The sequence below is a fragment of the Salmo salar genome, chromosome ssa09 (assembly GCF_905237065.1).
Source record: "Salmo salar chromosome ssa09, Ssal_v3.1, whole genome shotgun sequence".
Lineage (NCBI taxonomy): Eukaryota > Metazoa > Chordata > Actinopteri > Salmoniformes > Salmonidae > Salmo > Salmo salar.
Genome location: NC_059450.1, coordinates 147,198,587 through 147,217,396, shown reverse-complemented (window position 1 = coordinate 147,217,396; position 18,810 = coordinate 147,198,587). Strand labels below are relative to the sequence as shown.

Below are 18,810 nucleotides of genomic sequence, written 5' to 3'. Positions count from 1 at the left end.
ATGTTTTATTCATAAGAAATGATTAACTGAAAACTACAGTAAATCTTTATTCGCACACAAAATGGCGAGTTCTGCACAAATAGCCAATTGACGTCTTGCAGCTCTGAAGGTATCCAATAGGAAGGCTTGATAATCACCAGCGCCGAAATTTGAAAGAGTTTACTTCTTAGCACTTCGAAAGTAGACCTGGTGTTCGAAACACAAAGTTATTTTGGTAAACGGGTGCTACCTAGATTTTGGTATTTTCGAGACGGAATTGATAAATGTTTTCTACATATACCTAGCTAATTGCAAAGGTAAGACATCGTTAATAATGGTGTAATTAACAAGCTACTGTAACGTTTAGTTTGCTAGTCTCACTGCTAGTAGCTAACGTTAGCACTGGGAGTAACGTTAGCTCGCTAGCCGTTAGGTAGTAACCAGAAATTAATTTCTTTAAGTACCATTTATAGCTGTCGAGTAGCTAGCTAACGTTAGCTAGTAACCAGAGACCCTTTTGAGATTCCTTTCTCTAAGTAACTAGTTACTTTATCTTTAGGTAGCTAGTAACGTCAACTAAATATCTACACTATATACAAATGTATGTTGACACCTTCAAATTAGAGGATTCGGCTATTTCAGCACACAGCCTGTAATTTCCATAGATTAACAATGGCTTTACTGAACCGCTCAGTGACGTTCAATGTGGCACCCTCATAGGATGCAACATTTCCAACTAGTAAGTTCCTCAAATTTCTGCCCTGCTGGAGCTGCCCCGGTCAATTGTAAGTGCTGTTATTGTGAAGTGGAAACATCTGGGAGCAACTATGGCTCAGCTGCAAAGTGGTAGGCCACACAAGCTCACAGAACGTGAGTGCTGAAGCCCGTAGCACATAAAAGTCAACTGTCCTTGTTTGCAGCACGCATTAATGAGTTACAAACTGCCTCTGGAAGCAAGGTTAGAACAAAAACTGCTTGTCGCAAGCTTCATGAAATGGGTTTCATGGCTGAGCAGCTGCACAAAAGCCTAAAATCACCATGCGCAATGCCAAGTGTTGGCTGGAGTGGTGTAAAGCTCACCGCCATTGGACTCTGGAGCAGTGGAAAAGAGTTCTCTGGAGTGATGAATTACGCTTAACCATCTGGCAGTCCGACGGATGAATCTGTGTTTGGTGGATGCCAGGAGAATGCTACATGCCCTAATGCATATTGCCAACTGTAAAGTTTGGTGGAGGAGGAATAATGGTCTGGGGCTGTTTTTCATGGTTGGGGCCCCTTAGTTCCAGTGAAGGGAAATCTTAACGCTACAGCCTACAATGACATTCTAGATCATTCTGTGCTTCCAACTTTTTGGCAACAGTTGGACAAGGCCTTTTCCTGTTTCAGCATGACAATGCCCCCGTGCACAAAGCGAGGTCCATACCATTCCATGGTTTGTTGAGATCGGTGTGGAAGAACTTGGCTGGCCTGCACAGAGCCCTGACCTGAACTCCATCGAACACTGCGAGCCAGTCATAATCGCCCAACCTCACTAATGCTCTTGTGGCTGAATGTATGCAAGTCCCTGCAGTAATGTTCCAACATCTGGTGGAAAACCTTCCCAGAAGAGTGGAGGCTGTTATAGCAGCAAAGGGGGGGACCAACTCCATAATATTAATGCCCATGACTTTGGAATTAGATGTTTGACGTGCAGGTGTCCACATACTTTTGGTCACGTAGTTGGAGTTGCTGATAGCTTATGATAGCAAGCTAGCTTCTTTGACTGAGCGCCCTTCTTTCTTCCACACAGTGGAATGATTAATACTAATGTCTGTCTGTTTTCCATGATCTAGTGAGCAGCAAAGATGGTGCTTCACCTTGATAAAGAGCATGCACTTTTGGAATGGGTAAGTCTGCTTTGTTTTCTGTGGTCGGAACCAATATAACCTCTAAGTACTTAGTTTTGTATGCCTTGCTAAATTGAATACATTTTTTTTTTCGTCACTAGGTTAACCACCTGAATGTGGACCTCCCGGTGCGGAGCATCAACGATTTACAGGATGGTGTTTTGTTGATGAAGCTCGTCTATAAACTGTGAGTAAAAACAATGTTCCGTAATAGCTTAGAACCATAGATATTTGTCCTCGTCTGGATTTCGCTGACTTGGTAGTTTGCTTCTTCTCTGCTGTAGTAGCTTCTTCTCTGCTGTAGTAGCTTCTTCTCTGCTGTAGTAGCTTCTTCTCTGCTGTAGTAGCTTCTTCTCTGCTGTAGTAGCTTCTTCTCTGCTGTAGTAGCTTCTTGTGTTGATCATTGACGTTTGTGATTCTGACAGGAGAAAGGAAGAGCCCGCTAATTCATATTTGGACCAGCATGTCCAGGAGAGGCTGAAAGTGGTCTCTGACTTCCTGCAAGGTGAGTCACACTCACTGATCACTAGTCATGGGGGGGGGGTGTAGTTTTCCCCCATAGACACATGGCTAATAGTCCTGCCGTTGTGTTTTTTCCAGGTGACTGCAGGTGCAGCACAGAACGGGGAGCTCTCATCTCCTGGGACAACATCAGCAATGGACTAAACCTGGAGGTGGAGTTATCCAAGGTATTAGGTTCATACACCTGGGTTTTATTCACTGACCAAATGTGTCTCCAGCACAAGTATACATCATGAATTGATGGATGGAATGCTCAGAGACCACTGCACTGTGTTCAGCTCTACACTTGATCCAACTCTCTCTCAAAGCAAAGTTTATTGGTTACATGCATAGAATACAGGGTGTAAATGATACAGTGAAATACTTAATTGCAAGCTCTCAACAGTGCAATATACATTTATCAAAAATAATGATGTAGTACAAAAATAAAACAAATAGTAATGTTTGGAAATGTATATACAGTATAGACTATGAAATGTGCTGAAGTGAGTTGATGATCCAGCCCATCTCTAACCCAGATCCCCTGGGTGGCCTGTTTTATACTTTGGTGTGTTTTTCTCAGGTGCTTGTGCTCCTGTACTACCATAGTGTGATCAACAACCATGTTGACCTGAACCAACTGGAATACAAGTTTGAGGTAGGCGGGTCCTTGTGCTCTTAGTGGCATACCAAGAACTTACATTTTTCTTGTTGCCCGATAGTCACATCATTGCACTGCTAACTTGTGTTTTTCTTCCCTAAGGTTGAGCTTGCCTCCATGCTCCGCTTTGTTTTGGACAATGAGAATAGCCTCTACTTGAGTGAGAACTTGGAGAAATATCTAAGGAAGAAGCGTAAGCCTTGACTCACATATTTCAGGTTATGTTCAACAATTCACCTTATGGTTGCAGTACAGAAACACGCATACTCTTTCTCTCTCAGCCCTGTTTAGTTTCAACAGTGACATCTCCAGTACCTCCTCATCCTCCTTGTTCAACGATGATGAGTCCCCAGTCTTCCAGCGGAGAAAGAAGATGGGTTCAGTTCAGTTTCTGGACCTACAAACTGTTGCGTCCTCGTCTGTCAGGTATTACTCTGTCCCTCCATCTCTCCTCTGTTAGTGCTCACTCGTTCCTCTTCTAGTATCCCACCTATGGTATCCTAGCTACGGCCCTAGTGAGCTACTAGTCTAGAACAGCTGATGTTTGCTAGCTGGTCTAATGATCTGTACGCTGGGTGGGAACACTGATCTGTGTGAGTAACCGGTGCCTTTTACTGTTTTCTCCCACCCGCCTGTGCAGTTCTCCCCTGCAGGATGTGATGAACACTCCTCAGTTCCAGCTGAAGAAGCTGCAGAGGCAGCTGCGTCAGGAGAGAGACATGAGGGATGAGCTGGAGAAAGACCTGACCACCAGCGCCACCACCCTCACCCAGAGAGGTACCTACCTACCTGGCTCTGTCTGATTTTTAATAAGGATGTACCTGGCTGAACTTGGAATATTGTTAATTATCAGCTATCCTATTGAAATATTCAATGATATAGTCTAGGGTTTACACCAGCTGTTAATGGTTATCTGTAGGAGGAATTGGAACGCTGACTGTGAACAATGGGTGATTTAAACTTGGTTGGAGCTTTCATAGTGCCCGTTGATTTGTTACTGTGATATTTAGGACCTAACACTGCTCTTTCACCCTCCTGTAGAGAGTCAGATCTGTCAGTTGCAGCACCGTATTGAGAAGCTGCTGAGGGAGCAGGCGGAGCAGGAGCAGGAGCCCCGGGATGAGCTACAAGAACTGCACAGCAAGAACGAGGGGTAGGAAGGAAGAGAGAGAGAGGGGAGGGTCAAGGTCATGCTGAGGTCATGCTAGGTGTGTGTAACTGCATTCTCTCTCTATTAGGCTGCGGACCCGTCTCCATGAGGTGCTGAAGGAGTGCCAAGCGTTAAAGACTAACTCATCTCAGATGGAGCGGAAGGTGGATAGCCTGACAGAGGAGAATGGCACCCTTTCTGCCCAGGTGAAGGACTCTCCTTGTACACGTTTCCTTCAAGGCCCACTGCAGGAAAACATTTGATTTTCCACACTATGAGGTTGTGAAACTTCTAATACCCTTTTAGTGTGAGAGCTGTTTGATAAGACTGCCTGAAATTCCAGCCTGTTTTGGTGGGATGGAGGTTTCGCCTGACAGGTGACATCACCAGAAGCTATAAGTTAATGGACCAATAACAACATAGAGAGTTTCAAAACCTCTGCCAATAACAGCAAGTTTTCAGGTTGCATATCCCTCCCTTTAGGCTCGTCCAATTAGACCCCTCATTCAAACCACTCCCAGACAGTCCTAGAAAAATGATTGCTTGAGAAATTGCTCTTTGCTAAGAAGCTAATTTGGTTTATTTTTTGACAATTAAAATAAAAAATAACATGAAGGTACTAAATTGTTACCCAGAAAAGGTTTGATGTTGAGATAAACAGCTGCAATTGAACCTTTTAAATCAAGCCATGAAGACCATACACAGCCTATAAGGATTTACTAACTGACAGCTGTCTCATCGTTTGTGTGTCAGATGCGTGAAGTGGTCGCTCGGTTGGCGAGTGCTGAGGCTGAGGTGGACAGGCTGATTGAGGCCCAGGACTCTGCTCAGGGGGAGTGGAGCAGCAGACACTGCCACCTTCAGGATGAACTCAACCGGGCCACCGCTCAGAAGGTGAGGCCTATAGAACAGGTCCCATATTCATGAAGCGTCTCCGAGTAGGAGTGCTGATCTTGGATCAGTTTAGCCTTTGTAGAACACAATGACTAAAATTTACTTGGACAGAGGGGGCCTGCTTCTAGATCAGCACTCGGAGACTCTTTATGACAAGAGGCCCAGAATATCTCAATTTGTGCTTGCTCTTTTTACATTCTCTTCCTTCTTCTTTCTGTGTGTTAGGAGTGTCTGAGTGAACAGATGCTGATCCTGCAGAGCAAGATCTCCTCTCTAGAGGACGAGCTGAGTAAAGCCAAGATGCAGGAAAAAGGAGAGGTCATGGGCCCTATCTTGGAGGTTAGCATTTACCCAGATACTTAAAGCTGAATCAATTGTCACAATGTTCAAGGGTTACGTTACATCCAACTTTTAGTGTTTGTGTTTTTAACCACACGTCCTTCCCTGTTCACCCCCACAGTGGGAGCAGCTGAAACAGGAGCTGGCTGATGCCACCCTCAGGCACGCAGAGTGTGAGTGCACCATCGCCCGTCTGAAGGGGGAGAAGGAGCAGGCTGCTGCCCTGCATGCCCAGGAGAGGGCCTCGCTACAGGCAGAGAGCCAGAGACTGCAGGTCCTGGTGACTGAGCTCCAGGAAGCCCTGAGTGCTCTGCGGGCTGACAGAGAGGCTCTGGAGCTGGCCTCCAAGGAGGAGAGAGAGTCCCTGACTGCCCAGCTCCACACCCTGACCGCTGAGGTGGCCAGCCTTACCCAGACTGTACAACAAAGGGAGCAGGAGGTGAAGGCGCTGGGGGAGGAGGTGCAGCAGGAGTGCATGCAGAGAGGGGAGCTGAACCTGGCTATGGAGCGGCAGGACAGGGAGGCCAGAGAGGAGATCCAGGAGCTGACCAGCCACGTGGACACCATGGGTGCCTCACTGAGGAGGGCTGAGGAGGAGGTGCAGGTCAGGGAGAAGCAACTTACCAAGCAGCAGCAGGAGAGTGCTCTACAGAGGGAGGTCCTACAGGAGGAGATGGCTGCATCTGAGAAGGCGTTAAAAGAGCTGAAGAAGCAGGAAGAGGCCGTTAGAGAGGAGGCCACTCGACTGCACCAGGAGATCACTACACATGTTACGGACCTCTGCAGCCTGAGGCAGGAGCACACTGCTCTGCAGGAGCAATTGGCTAGGCAGCAAGAGGAGATCTCCCTAGAAAAGGAGGCGCAGGCCGCAGCCCACAGGGAGAAGGAAGCGGTGGAGGCGGAGCTCTCTCGACTCCAGGAGGAGGTGAGGAGCCTGGGGGAACAGATGGCCCAGCTGGAGGAGGCTCAGAGGGAGAAGGAGCGTCTCCTCCTCCAGTCCACAGAGAACATGGAGACCCTCCAGACAGAGAGAGCCGCTGCCTCGTCCCTCGCTGAAGCCAAAGACCTGGAGCTCAGCATCCTGAGAGAGGAGGTGAGGGCCAGGGAGGAGCAGCTAGCCATGCAACAGGAGGAGTACCGCTTACGGCAGGAGGAGCTACAGGAGGAGCTTGCAGCTCAGGAGAATGAAATCAATAACATGAGAGAGCGGCTCGCTGGCCTGCTGGACCAGATCTCTCTGCTGAAGGAGGTGTGTCAGGAGGGTAAAAACATGGAGGCCCTGAGAGAAGAGCACGCTGCCCAGTTGGAGCAGCTGAGGCTAGTGAAGGAGCAGGTCGAACAGGTCCAGGAGAGGAATGAGGAGACCTCGGCAGCTCTCAGGGAGAAGGAGTCGTCTCTCAGGGAGAAGGAGTCGTCTCTCAGGGAGAAGGAGGAGAGCCTCCGGGGGCTGGAGGAGGAGCTACAGTCCACCACCTCTCTGGCCTCCCAGAGACAACAGGAAGAACTGACCTCGCTCAAGGAGGAAGTAATCTCGCTGCAGGAGGAGGTGGAGAGGAGGCGTGCCGCGGAAGCCCTGGCAGTTGAGGAGGCGAGGGAACTGGAGGAGAGCGTGTCAGCCCTACAGCAGCAGCTGGACTCAGCCATCCAGGACAATGATATGAAGAGACAAAAGTGTGAGAGGCTGGAACAGGACCTGGAGCAGAGAGGAACACTGGTGGAAGAGCTGAGGCAGCAGGAGCATAGCGCCAGACTGGAGGCCACTCGACTCCGCCAGGAGATCTCTACACATCTCAGCCGTCTGGAGGTAGTGCAGAGGGAGAAGGAGGAGCTGAGAGGGGAGGTGTCCCTCCACCAGCAGAGAGCTGCAGTGCTCCAGCAGAGCCTGGAGGAGCAGGAGGTCGCTATGAGAGTGTTAAAGGAGCAGAAGGAGAGCATCAGAGAGGAGACCACTGTGAAGATTGAGGCCCTACAGGCTCAGCTGGAGGTAGTGTCGTCTCTGGCCGCAGCTAAAGACCTGCAGCTCAGCACTCTGAGAGAGGAGGCCACCGCCTTACAGGAGCAGCTAGCTAAGAGGGAGCAGGAGATCTCCCTTCAGAAGGAGGTGCTGCAGGAGGCCCACAGGGAGAAGGAGTCATTGGAGGCACTGAGAGAGGAGCTGGCCAGGCAACAGGAGGAGCTGAGAGAGGAGCTAATCCTCCAGCAGCAGAGAGCTCAGTCCTTAGAACAGAGCCTGGAGGAACAGCAGGAGGCCCTGAAAGAGCTGACGCTGAAGGAGGAGAGAGCCAGAGAGGAGGCCACTCAACTCCGCCAGCAGATCTCCACACATCTCAGCCGTCTGGAGGAGGTGCAGAGGGGGAAGGAGGAGCTGAGGGAGCAGGAGGAAAAAGCCAGAGAGGAGACAACTGTGAAGATGGAGGCCCTACAGGCTCAGCTGGAGGTAGTGTCGTCTCTGGCCGCAGCTAAAGACCTGCAGCTCAGCACTCTGAGAGAGGAGGCCTCTCTACTCTGCCAGGAGAACACCAAACGGGCAGCTGATCTAAAGGACGTGCAGTTGGAGAAGATTCGGTTGGAGAGCCTGTTGAGCGAGGAGCACAGAGCCTTAAAGGAGGACCTGGCCAAGCAGCAGGAGGAGCTGAGGGGGGAGGTGTCCCTCCACCAGCAGAGAGCTGCAGAGCTCCAGCTAAGCCTGGAGGAGAAGCAGGAGGCCCTTAGAGAGCTGAAGGAGCAGCTTGTCCAGCAGCAGGAGGACAGCTCCCTACAGAAGGTCTTGCAGGAGGCCCAGGCTGCAGCCCTCCAGCAGGAGGCGGTAGACGCTCTGAGAGGGGAGGTGTCCCTCCACCAGCAGAGAGCTGCAGAGCTCCAGCACCAGGAGGCTGCTCTGAGGGAGCAGGAGGAGAAGAGCACAGAGGAGGCCACTCTGAAGATGGAGGCCCTCAAAGCAGCTAAAGACCTGCAGCTCAGCGCTCTGACAGAGAAGGCCACCGCCTTACAGGAGCAGCTAGCTAAGAGGGAGCAGGAGATCTCCCTTCAGAAGGAGGTACTGCAGGAGGCCCACAGGGAGAAGGAGTCAGTGGAGGCACTGAGAGAGGAGCTGGCCAGGCAACAGGAGGAGCTGAGAGAGGAGCTAATCCTCCAGCAGCAGAGAGCTCAGTCCTTAGAACAGAGCCTGGAGGAACAGCAGGAGGCCCTGAAAGAGCTGACGCTGAAGGAGGAGAGAGCCAGAGAGGAGGCCACTCAACTCCGCCAGCAGATCTCCACACATCTCAGCCGTCTGGAGGAGGTGCAGAGGGGGAAGGAGGAGCTGAGGGAGCAGGAGGAAAAAGCCAGAGAGGAGACAACTGTGAAGATGGAGGCCCTACAGGCTCAGCTGGAGGTAGTGTCGTCTCTGGCCGCAGCTAAAGACCTGCAGCTCAGCACTCTGAGAGAGGAGGCCTCTCTACTCTGCCAGGAGAACACCAAACGGGCAGCTGATCTAAAGGACGTGCAGTTGGAGAAGATTCGGTTGGAGAGCCTGTTGAGCGAGGAGCACAGAGCCTTAAAGGAGGACCTGGCCAAGCAGCAGGAGGAGCTGAGGGGGGAGGTGTCCCTCCACCAGCAGAGAGCTGCAGAGCTCCAGCACCAGGAGGCTGCTCTGAGGGAGCAGGAGGAGAAGAGCACAGAGGAGGCCACTCTGAAGATGGAGGCCCTCAAAGCAGCTAAAGACCTGCAGCTCAGCGCTCTGACAGAGAAGGCCATCGCCTTACAGGAGCAGCTAGCTAAGAGGGAGCAGGAGATCTCCCTTCAGAAGGAGGTGCTGCAGGAGGCCCACAGGGAGAAGGAGTCATTGGAGGCACTGAGAGAGGAGCTGGCCAGGCAACAGGAGGAGCTGAGAGAGGAGCTAATCCTCCAGCAGCAGAGAGCTCAGTCCTTAGAACAGAGCCTGGAGGAACAGCAGGAGGCCCTGAAAGAGCTGACGCTGAAGGAGGAGAGAGCCAGAGAGGAGGCCACTCTGAAGATGGTGGCCCTCCAAGCAGCTAAGGACTTGGAGCTCAGCACCCTGAGACAGGAGGCTACACAACTCCGCCAGGAGATCTCCACACATGTCAGCCACCTGGAGGAGGTGAAGAGCGAGGGCCCCCTGAGAGAGGAGCACACTGCCTTACAGGTGCAGCTGGCCAAGCAGCAGGAGGAAAACTCCCTACAGAAGGGACTGCTGCAGGAGGTACAGGCCACAGTCCTCCAGGAGAGGGAGGCCAAGGAGGCACTGAGAGGGGAGGTGTCCCTTCATCAGCAGAGCCTGGAAGAGCAGCAGGTTGCTGTGAGGGAGACTCTAGCCAGGCAGAAGGAGGAAGGGCAGGCAGCAGGCCAGGTGCAGAAGGAGTTGATGGAGCAGTTCTCTGTGCTCCAGCAAGAGAAGGAGGCTCTGTTAACCCGGGCGCTCCAGGCAGAGCAGAACCAGAGCGAGCTGGAAGGGAGCATGGCTGAGCTACGAGCCCAGGCAGAGAGCAGAGAAAGTGGCCAGAGACAACAGCTGGATGCCCTGCTCCTGGAGAAGGAGAGGCTGACTGAGGGTCACCAGGTCCTGGAGATGAAATGTAGCGCCGCCCAGAGGCTGGAGGCTGTACTGCTGGAGGAACTGGCCTTGCTGAGAGAACAGATGGAGGGAACAGAGTGGGAGAAGCAGATCAGAGATCTACGGGAACAACTTGCTGCCAACACTGAGGTAGTGGAACACTACAAAACACAGGTGAGTCTGACCAGTAAACACATCTCTGAGCTAACAGACACCTCACCCTGGCTGTGGATAGAATGATTCAGGTTTGTCTTGGAGGTTGAGGTGTGGTATGTTTTTGTTCCCAGGTTGAGAAGGCCAAGAGCCACTACTCGGGGAAGAAGCAGCAGCTTGTGGAGTCTCAGGAGCAGGTGACGGAGCTGCAGCGCAGCCTAGAGGTCAGAGAGCATGAGGTCAACGCCGTTACCACAGAGATGAAGCTGCTGCAGAAGGAGCTGGAGAAGGCCAGGAACAAAGAGAAGAGCCTCAGCTCCAAGGTCAACACACTGGAAGCACAGGTACATATATACACACCCTCTACCCTCTCAATCAGGTTATATTAGGCATCCTATCATACACTATGTCAGCTTCATACTGACATGAAACTGACATGATTTGTTTACACAGCTGGCGTTTACTGACCGTCACCTTCGGGAGCAGAGCCAGGTTCGACCTGAGCGGGGACCAGGTGGGATTGAGAAGATGAGAGGGGGTAGAGAGAGTGTCTACCTGAAAGTCCCCCAGAGCCAGACTCACCAGGAGACCAGCGGCGACAGTCTGGACCTCAGCCTGGACGACTCCCTCAACACTACTACGTAACTCACCTTTCACCTTCTCTTCCGTCACCATCTCCTCTGACCTTGACTTGCAGCTAGGTGACTGGTATACTTCTCCCTCTCTCCCTGCCCTGTAGGAGGCCGTTGGGGCCCGACGAGTCCAGTACTCCCCTGGTGCGTAGCTCGGAGCGTGTAGCTGCTAAACGGCGTGCTCTGGGAGGGGAGTCACTGGAGACCCTCTACTTCACCCCGATGAATAACCGTCAGATCAACAGGTAGGTTTACAAAGTGTGTTCAGCACCACTAGTTTAACTGCTACTATAGAGGTTCATCATGGTTATTCTCCCCAGGACCAGTACTGAGCGCCGGCTAGAGAGCAGCATCACATGTCTGGGAGAGCTGGCTCTGGACTCAGCCAGGAAGAGACCACCCACCTCCTCAGCCAGACGCCGAAGGACCACCCAGGTCATCAACATCACCATGAGCAAGGTGGTGGGAGCACTGGGACACCTCTCACCTCTCTCTCTCACTTCTCTCTCTCTCTCACTTCTCTCTCTCTCTCACTTCTCTCTCTCTCTCACTTCTCTCTCTCTCTCACTTCTCTCTCTCACTTCTCTCTCACTTCTCTCTCTCTCACTTCTCTCTCTCTCTCACTTCTCTCTCTCTCTCACTTCTCTCTCTCTCTCACTTCTCTCTCTCTCTCACTTCTCTCTCTCTCTCACTTCTCTCTCTCTCTCACTTCTCTCTCTCTCTCACTTCTCTCTCTCTCTCACTTCTCTCTCTCTCTCACTTCTCTCTCTCTCTCACTTCTCTCTCTCTCTCACTTCTCTCTCTCACTTCTCTCTCTCTCTCTCTCTCTCTCTCTCACTTCTCTCTCTCTCTCACTTCTCTCTCTCTCTCACTTCTCTCTCTCTCTCACTTCTCTCTCTCTCTCACTTCTCTCTCTCTCTCACTTCTCTCTCTCTCTCACTCTCTCTCTCTCTCACTTCTCTCTCACTTCTCTCTCACTTCTCTCTCTCTCCACTTCTCTCTCTCTCACTTCTCTCTCTCTCACTTCTCTCTCTCTCCACTTCTCTCTCTCTCACTTCTCTCTCTCTCTCACTCTGTCTCTCTCACTCTGTCTCTCTCACTTCTCTCTCTCTCTCACTTCTCTCTCTCTCTCACTCTGTCTCTCTCACTTCTCTGTCTCTCTCACTTCTCTGTCTCTCTCACTTCTCTGTCTCTCTCACTTCTCTCTCTCTCTCACTTCTCTCTCTCTCTCACTTCTCTCTCTCTCTCACTTCTCTCTCTCTCTCACTTCTCTCTCTCTCTCACTTCTCTCTCACTTCTCTCTCTCTCTCACTTCTCTCTCTCTCTCACTTCTCTCTCACTCTGTCTCTCTCTCACTTCTCTCTGTCTCACTTCTCTCTGTCTCTCTCACTCTGTCTCTCTCTCTCACTGTCTCTCTCTCTCACTGTCTCTCTCACTTCTCTCTCTCTCACTTCTCTCTCTCTCACTTCTGTCTCTCTCTCACTTCTGTCTCTCTCACACTCTGTCTCTCTCTCTCTCTCACACTGTCTCTCTCTCACTTCTCTCTCTCTCTCTCTCACTTCTCTCTGTCTCTCTCTCTCTCTCGCTACATACTTGGGAGCACCCTGTATCACCTTGTGGTTTTCAACTCACATCTAACGGTCTTTTAGGTTGGTTGACCTGAGGAAGACCAGTGAATTGCAGCATAGCGAGTGAGATGTTTGACTCCTCCTCTCTCCCCATATAGACGACCCCTGGTCGCGGAGGAGCAGGAGGAGATAGTGATAACGAGATGTTCTACAGCCTGTCCTCCGTCCGCTCCCATCCCAACATCACCGGAAGCACACACACCGCACGACCCATCTCCATGGAGGTCTTCCACACACCCGGAAAACCTGCCGTTGCCGTGAGCGATCAGCTCCTCAGTCTCCCTGGATACCGTCGAAGCACCGTCCACGTTGCAGCTCCACAGAGTACGAAACGTTTACACACATTCTACAACAAACCCCTTGTCCTTAGCCGATGACACTTCTCCATCCCAGTCCTTTCAGATGTTCGAGGCACCAAGAGCTTGATTGTCCCAGAGTTTGTACTACAGTATGTTTATGTTGTGTAGGTACGGGCCAGTTCTGTGTGGGGGCAGAGAATGAGCCTGACCATGCTGCTGATGACTGGCTACGCATCGCTGAGCTGCAGGCCAGAAACCAGTCCTGTCTGCCTCACCTAAAGAGCAGCTATCCTCTGGAGTCCAGGGTACACACCAGCTCACTGTTACTCACTCTCCATCACGCCATCTGTCACTTGTAATCATCCCATCTCTAACCCCTGTCTCCTCCCCGTTGCAGCCCAGCCTGGGACCGTCCTTCGAGTTCACCGACGATGACCTGCGCATGGGCGACCCCACGGAGACTATCCGTAGAGCCTCTGTGATGCCCGGACAGATTCAGGAGTCTCTGTCATCCCACCGGCTCTCCCTCCACCCGGGACAGGCCGACAGCACCACGGCCAGCAGGCCGGCCTACGGCTCACACCGTCTCTCACTGATGCCACCCAAACCTAAAGCCAGCAGCACCCTGAACAACCAGAACACACACAACCTCAGGGGGAGCAACCTGTCACTCAAACGCTCAGCCAAAGACCAGGAGCCAGACACACCTGAGGTGAGAATGGAGGGATGGAGGTGAGAAGGGAGGATGGAGGGATGGAGGTGAGAATGGAGGTGAGAATGGAGGGATGGAGGTGAGAATGGAGGGATGGAGGTGAGAATGGAGGGATGGAGGGGAGGATGGAGGGATGGAGGTGAGAATGGAGGGATGGAGGTGAGAATGGAGGGATGGAGGTGAGAATGGAGGGATGGAGGTGAGAATGGAGGGATGGAGGTGAGAATGGAGGGATGGAGGTGAGAATGGAGGGATGGAGGTGAGAATGGAGGTGAGAATGGAGGGGAGGATGGAGGTGAGGGTAGGATGGAGGGGAGGGTGGAGGTTAGGTGAGGGATGGAGGTGAGGGGAGGGTGGATGGAGGTTAGGTGAGGGATGTAGGTTAGGTGAGGGATGGAGGTTAGGTGAGGACGGATGGTAGGGAGGATGGAGGTGAGGATGTAGATGTTAATGTGGGGTTTCAATCATTAACCTGTTTAATTAATTGTACATTTACTGAAATCTCTTTTTTCAGGCTAAGAGGATGGCAACCAGCTGTTTCCCGCGCCCTCTTACCCCTAAAGGAGGTCGTTTCAGCTCTTCCAACAACCGCCAGCCTCCTAGCCCTGTGAGTCACTTCCTCTGGACTGTAGCATGTGCTTTGTTTACTCAGCAGCAATGGTAGTGGCAGGATGTTTTGTTAGCATACGCCAAACAGTAGGCCTAAAACATCCACCCATCCTCTCTGTCAGGCTGAGCGGAGACAGTCCATGGTGTTCTCCATTGACAACACGCCTCGTAAGGCTGCCTCCAAGAGCGGCTTCCTACAGAGAGGCATGAATAAGATTCGCAGCTCCACGCGTAAATCCCCAGCGAACAAAATCTCCCGTGTCCCGCGGTCCGGAGATGTGAAGTCCCCTCAGCCGGGAGGGAAGGCACAGAGGAAGTCCCCACGCACCAACAGCAGCAAGTCTCCAAAGAACCCCACCAGCGCACGGAAGGTGAGAACCACTTCCTTTCTCCAGACAAGCGGCATACGATCATATGCATACGAGATGATTTGTAGCAACAACGGTCACTCTGTTTGACCCCCCCCACCCCATATCAGACCATGTGTCTAACTACAGCGGTACTGTGTGTGTTTAGGAACCCGAGGTGTTGGTTGGAAAGCCCATTCATCTGAGCAGGTTTTCTATCAGTTCTGATTCACTCAGCTGGTTTGTTAACACTGGGCTGTGCTGCAGGGGCATGTCTTCCTGGGGGGGTTTCCTGTCTCGGGGGGGAACGTTGGGTGCTGTCTCACTAATGTGTGCTGGTGTTATTCATATCACCTGATAGTCCCTTGGGGTTACGGTGTTAGTTTGTGGTGATGTGTTTTCTAACTACCCTGTTTGCTACATTACACCTGACTGTCTGCAGGATTGTGTAATTACATGCCATTTGGGAGCACTACTTCCAACGTTTTGACAAAGTTGGCTCATTTCATCAATGCAGACCTGCTACTCACTTAGGTGTCTGGGTGATTATCCAGTGTTCCTCTCTTCTCCCTAATAAAACACGTTTTCTCTCTCTCCAGATAAACTTCAGGAGGAAGATGTGAACGAACATCTGGTCGTCCTAAACACGTTTGTTTTTACATTATCTACCAAGAATAATCATTCAATTGTTTTATTATGTGCAATAAAAACAAGTATACTTTCACCAGAGGTTATATTATATTTACTTAGAACATAGTGCTAATTTGGGTTTTAATAATTTGGTTTCTTTTGAGATTTAAAATCTCAATGGGTTTTTTATTTGACCTCCTAATGATGTCATTTGTATTAGTTAAGCCCTGTTCAATGGGGTGGTGAGGTATCCAATACTGTTATAGGTCACCTACTGTACGTGTGTACCTGGTACACTGGATGATGATGATGATGATGATGATGATGCATCACGCTTTGACTTTATTTCATCTTTATTTTTGGCTTTTTAAAGTCTCCCCCCCCCCCTTTTTAGCTTTAAACCTTTTTTGTATCATATTTACATGTATTGTCTCTCAAATAAAAATAAAACAGTCTATCAAATATTTTGTAAGGTGAAATGGTGTGAAGGGAATTCAACATTTTACATCATGGCAGTGCGACTTAATTAATCCAAAAAAGGTCTAGATTTAATGCTCAGAAATTCCAGAGAATGATTTCAATTTTCTGAAAATACTACACAGTCATCAATTTGTTGTGAGTAGGGTATTCGACTGTATAGTTTGGGATTATTTTCAAAGGCGTTTGATTAAATTCTGTCCAGAAAGTCAACCTGCCAGTGTCATGGTCTGTAATACAACCTGAATGGTACAAATACCACCAGGCTGTAGTCAGCCTACCTACTTCAACCCTCTGCCCCTTCATTCATTTTAACGACAGCCCCACAATCTCTTCCCTGTCACAGGACACTTGTGATTTGAGCCTGTTGGTGGAACTGAAATGGACTCTGATTCAGAGGTGGTGAGATGAGTGGACCAGAATCACTGTTAGGCCTCTGGAAAACAAGTGTTTGAATGATTTTAGAGTCTGATGAATGAGTCAGTGCATTATCTTGTTTAAACAATAAATGAGTCATTGGAGCTATTTTCCCTTCGGTCATCTCAGTTTAAAAGTGTTGTTGTGACCCCAGGCTACCTGGTTAGAGAAACATGTAAGTCTTGTTATAGCTAAAGGCTGTTAGCAGACAAATCTTTCATCATAACTGGCTGGGTGTTTTTAATAGTGCCTTTCCAGGTCCAAATGTTATTATGGGGAACCAACCACAGCCTACGCAATTAGTAATACAAGTTTAGAGAAAAGTGAATAGGTTTTATTTGCTGTCAGGATCCTGCAGGGGAGCTGGAAACAGGCGAGACCTCCCTCTAGTTATGGGTCCCGTGGAGAAGAGGATGAGAACATCAGAGGCTGAGCTTTTCTGGTAAACTGGAACTACACAAATAACATTTATTTATACAGCCCTTCTTACATCATCTGATATCTCAAAGTGCTGTACAGAAACCCAGCCTAAAACCCCAAACAGCAAGCAATGCAGGTGTAGTAGCACGGTGGCTAGGAAAAACTCCCAGAACCTAGGAAGAAACCTAGAGAGGAACCAGGCTATGAGGGGTGGCCAGTCCTCTTCACCACTCACACTATGCTATCACTGGGTATTACACACATACTGGCTACATAGCTGATGCCTGCTGGACTGTTCATTTATCACAGTACACCACTATGTTAATTTTTTGTTTATCTGTCAGCCCTAACCCCGAACTCAGGCCCTGGGTGTAGTTAACTGACCCTCTCTGCCCATTCATCGCCATTTTACCTGTTGTCTTAGCTGATTAGCTGTTGTCTTACCCGTTGTTGTCTTAGCTAGCTCTCCCAATCAACACCTGTGATTGCTTTATGCCTCGCTTTGTCTCTCTCAAATGTCAATGTGCCTTGTATACTGTTGTTTAGGATAGTTAGCATTGTTCTAGTTTACTGCGGAGCCCCTAGTCCCACTCAACATGCCTCTGATACCTCCTTTGTCCCACCTCCCACACATGCAGTGACCTCACCCAGTTTAACCAGCGTGTCCAGAGATGCAACCTCTCTTATCAACTCAGTGCCTGGGCTTACCTCCACTGTACCCGCACCCCACCATACCCCTGTCTGTACATTATGCCCTGAATCTATTGTTCCACTCCCAGAAATCTGCTCCTTTTATTCTCTGTCCCCAACGCACTAGACGACCAGTTTTGATAGCCTTTAGCCGTACCCTCATCCTACTCCTCCTCTGTTCCTCTGGTGATGTGGAGGTTAACCCAGGCCCTGCGTGTCCCCAGGCACCCTCATTTGTTGACTTCTGTAATCAAAAAAGCCTTGGTTTCATGCATGTTAACATCAGAAGCCTACTCCCTAAGTTTGTTTTACTCACAGCTTTAGCACACTCTGCCAACCATGATGTCCTTGCCGTGTCTGAATCCTGGCTTAGGAAGGCCACCAAAAATTCTGAGATTTCCATACCAAACTACAACATTTTCCGTCAAGATAGAACTGCCAAAGGGGGAGGAGTTGCAATCTACTGCAGAGATAGCTTGCAAAGTTCTGTCATACTTTCCAGGTCTATGCCCAAACAGTTCGAGCTTCTAATTTTAAAAATTAATCTCTCCAGAAATAAGTCTCTCGCTGTTGCCGCCTGTTATAGACCCCCTCAGCTCCCAGCTGTGCCCTGGACACCATATGTGAATTGATTGCCCTCCATCTATCTTCAGAGTTTGTTCTGCTAGGTGACCTAAACTGGGATATGCTTAACACCCCGGCCATCCTACAATCTAAGCTAGATGGCCTCAATCTCACACAAATTATCAAGAAACACACCAGGTACAACCATAAATCCGTAAACATGGGCACCCTCATAGATATCATCCTGACCAACTTGCCCTCCAAATACACCTCTGCTGTTTTCAATCAGGATTTCAGCGATCATTGCCTGCATCCGTAATGGGTCCGCGGTCAAACGACCACCCCTCATCACTGTCAAACGCTCCCTAAAACACTTCTGCGAGCAAGCCTTTCTAATCGACCTGGCCCGGGTATCCTGGAAGGATATTGACCTCATCCAGTCAGTAGAGGATGCCTGGTTGTTCTTTAAAAGTAATTTCCTCACCATCTTAAATAAGGATGCCCCTTTCAAAAAAAGTAGAACGAAGAACAGATCTAGGCCTTGGTTCACTCCAGACCTGACTGCCCTTGACCAGCACAAAAACATCCTGTGGCGGACTGCAATAGCATCGAATAGTCCCTGCGATATGCAACTGTTCAGGGAAGTCAGGAACCAATACACGCAGTCAGTCAGGAAAGCAAAGGCTAGCTACTTCAAACAGAAATTTGCACCCTGTAGCTCTAAGTCCAAAAAGTTTTGGGACATTGCAAAGTCCATGGAGAACAAGAGCACCTCCTCCCAGCTGCCCACTGCACTGAGGCTAAGTAACACGGTCACCACCGATAAATCCACAATAATTGAGAATTTCAATAAGCATTTCTCTACGGCTGGCCATGCTTCCTCCTGGCTACCCCAACCCCGGCCAACAGCTCCGCACCCCTCGCAGCTACTTGCCCAAGCCTCCCCAGCTTCTCCTTCACCCAAATCCAGATAGCAGATGTTCTGAAAGAGCTGCAAAACCTGGACCCCTACAAATCTGCTGGGCTAGACAATCTGGACCCTCTCTTTCTAAAATTATCTGCCGCCATTGTTGCAACCCCTATTACCAGTCTGTTCAACCTCTCTTTCGTATCATTCGAGATCCCTAAAGATTGGAAAGCTGCCCCGGTCATCCCCCTCTTCAAAGGGGGTGACACTCTAGACCCAAACTGTTATAGACCTATATCCATCCTACCCTGCCTTTCTAAAGTCTTCGAAAGCCAAGTTAATAAACAGATCACTGACCATTTC

At 50.0% G+C, this 18,810-nt stretch overlaps 1 protein-coding gene across 11 annotated transcripts; it reads left to right on the top strand.

The window, feature by feature from the left end:
• The first annotated feature begins 135 nt into the window (after positions 1 to 135).
• Positions 136 to 15,434, top strand: numa1 (nuclear mitotic apparatus protein 1). Of its 11 annotated transcripts, XM_045724794.1 has the most exons (27): positions 136 to 296; positions 1,812 to 1,865; positions 1,967 to 2,052; positions 2,291 to 2,370; positions 2,466 to 2,554; positions 2,950 to 3,024; positions 3,130 to 3,220; positions 3,309 to 3,453; positions 3,668 to 3,804; positions 4,069 to 4,180; positions 4,266 to 4,383; positions 4,931 to 5,071; positions 5,297 to 5,410; positions 5,532 to 7,373; positions 7,827 to 7,904; positions 8,388 to 10,136; positions 10,250 to 10,459; positions 10,569 to 10,756; positions 10,855 to 10,992; positions 11,068 to 11,206; positions 12,474 to 12,699; positions 12,843 to 12,979; positions 13,072 to 13,398; positions 13,901 to 13,993; positions 14,118 to 14,366; positions 14,512 to 14,552; positions 14,942 to 15,434. In XM_045724794.1, exons 2-27 carry the CDS (start codon positions 1,824 to 1,826, stop codon positions 14,943 to 14,945), a joined length of 6,651 nt encoding a protein of 2,216 aa, XP_045580750.1. In that variant the 5' UTR covers positions 136 to 296; positions 1,812 to 1,823; the 3' UTR covers positions 14,946 to 15,434. The 11 variants fall into 11 exon arrangements, with proteins under 11 accessions (XP_045580750.1, XP_045580747.1, XP_045580746.1 ...); XM_045724791.1 differs by having other exon boundaries at positions 7,827 to 10,136; XM_045724790.1 differs by lacking the exon at positions 7,827 to 7,904 and having other exon boundaries at positions 5,532 to 7,451; positions 7,905 to 10,136.
• The last annotated feature ends 3,376 nt before the right edge of the window (positions 15,435 to 18,810 follow it).

What these genes read in the sequence shown, in the direction of transcription:
- numa1 (XM_045724785.1), top strand. Translation starts at nt 1,824, where the DNA reads ATGGTGCTTCACCTTGATAAAGAGCATGCACTTTTGGAATGG. An exon ending in ACCGGGCCACCGCTCAGAAG is followed by an intron (nt 5,072 to 5,296) that starts GTGAGGCCTATA and finishes TCTGTGTGTTAG; the next exon opens with GAGTGTCTGAGTGAACAGAT. An exon ending in TCAACACACTGGAAGCACAG is followed by an intron (nt 10,460 to 10,568) that starts GTACATATATAC and finishes TTGTTTACACAG; the next exon opens with CTGGCGTTTACTGACCGTCA.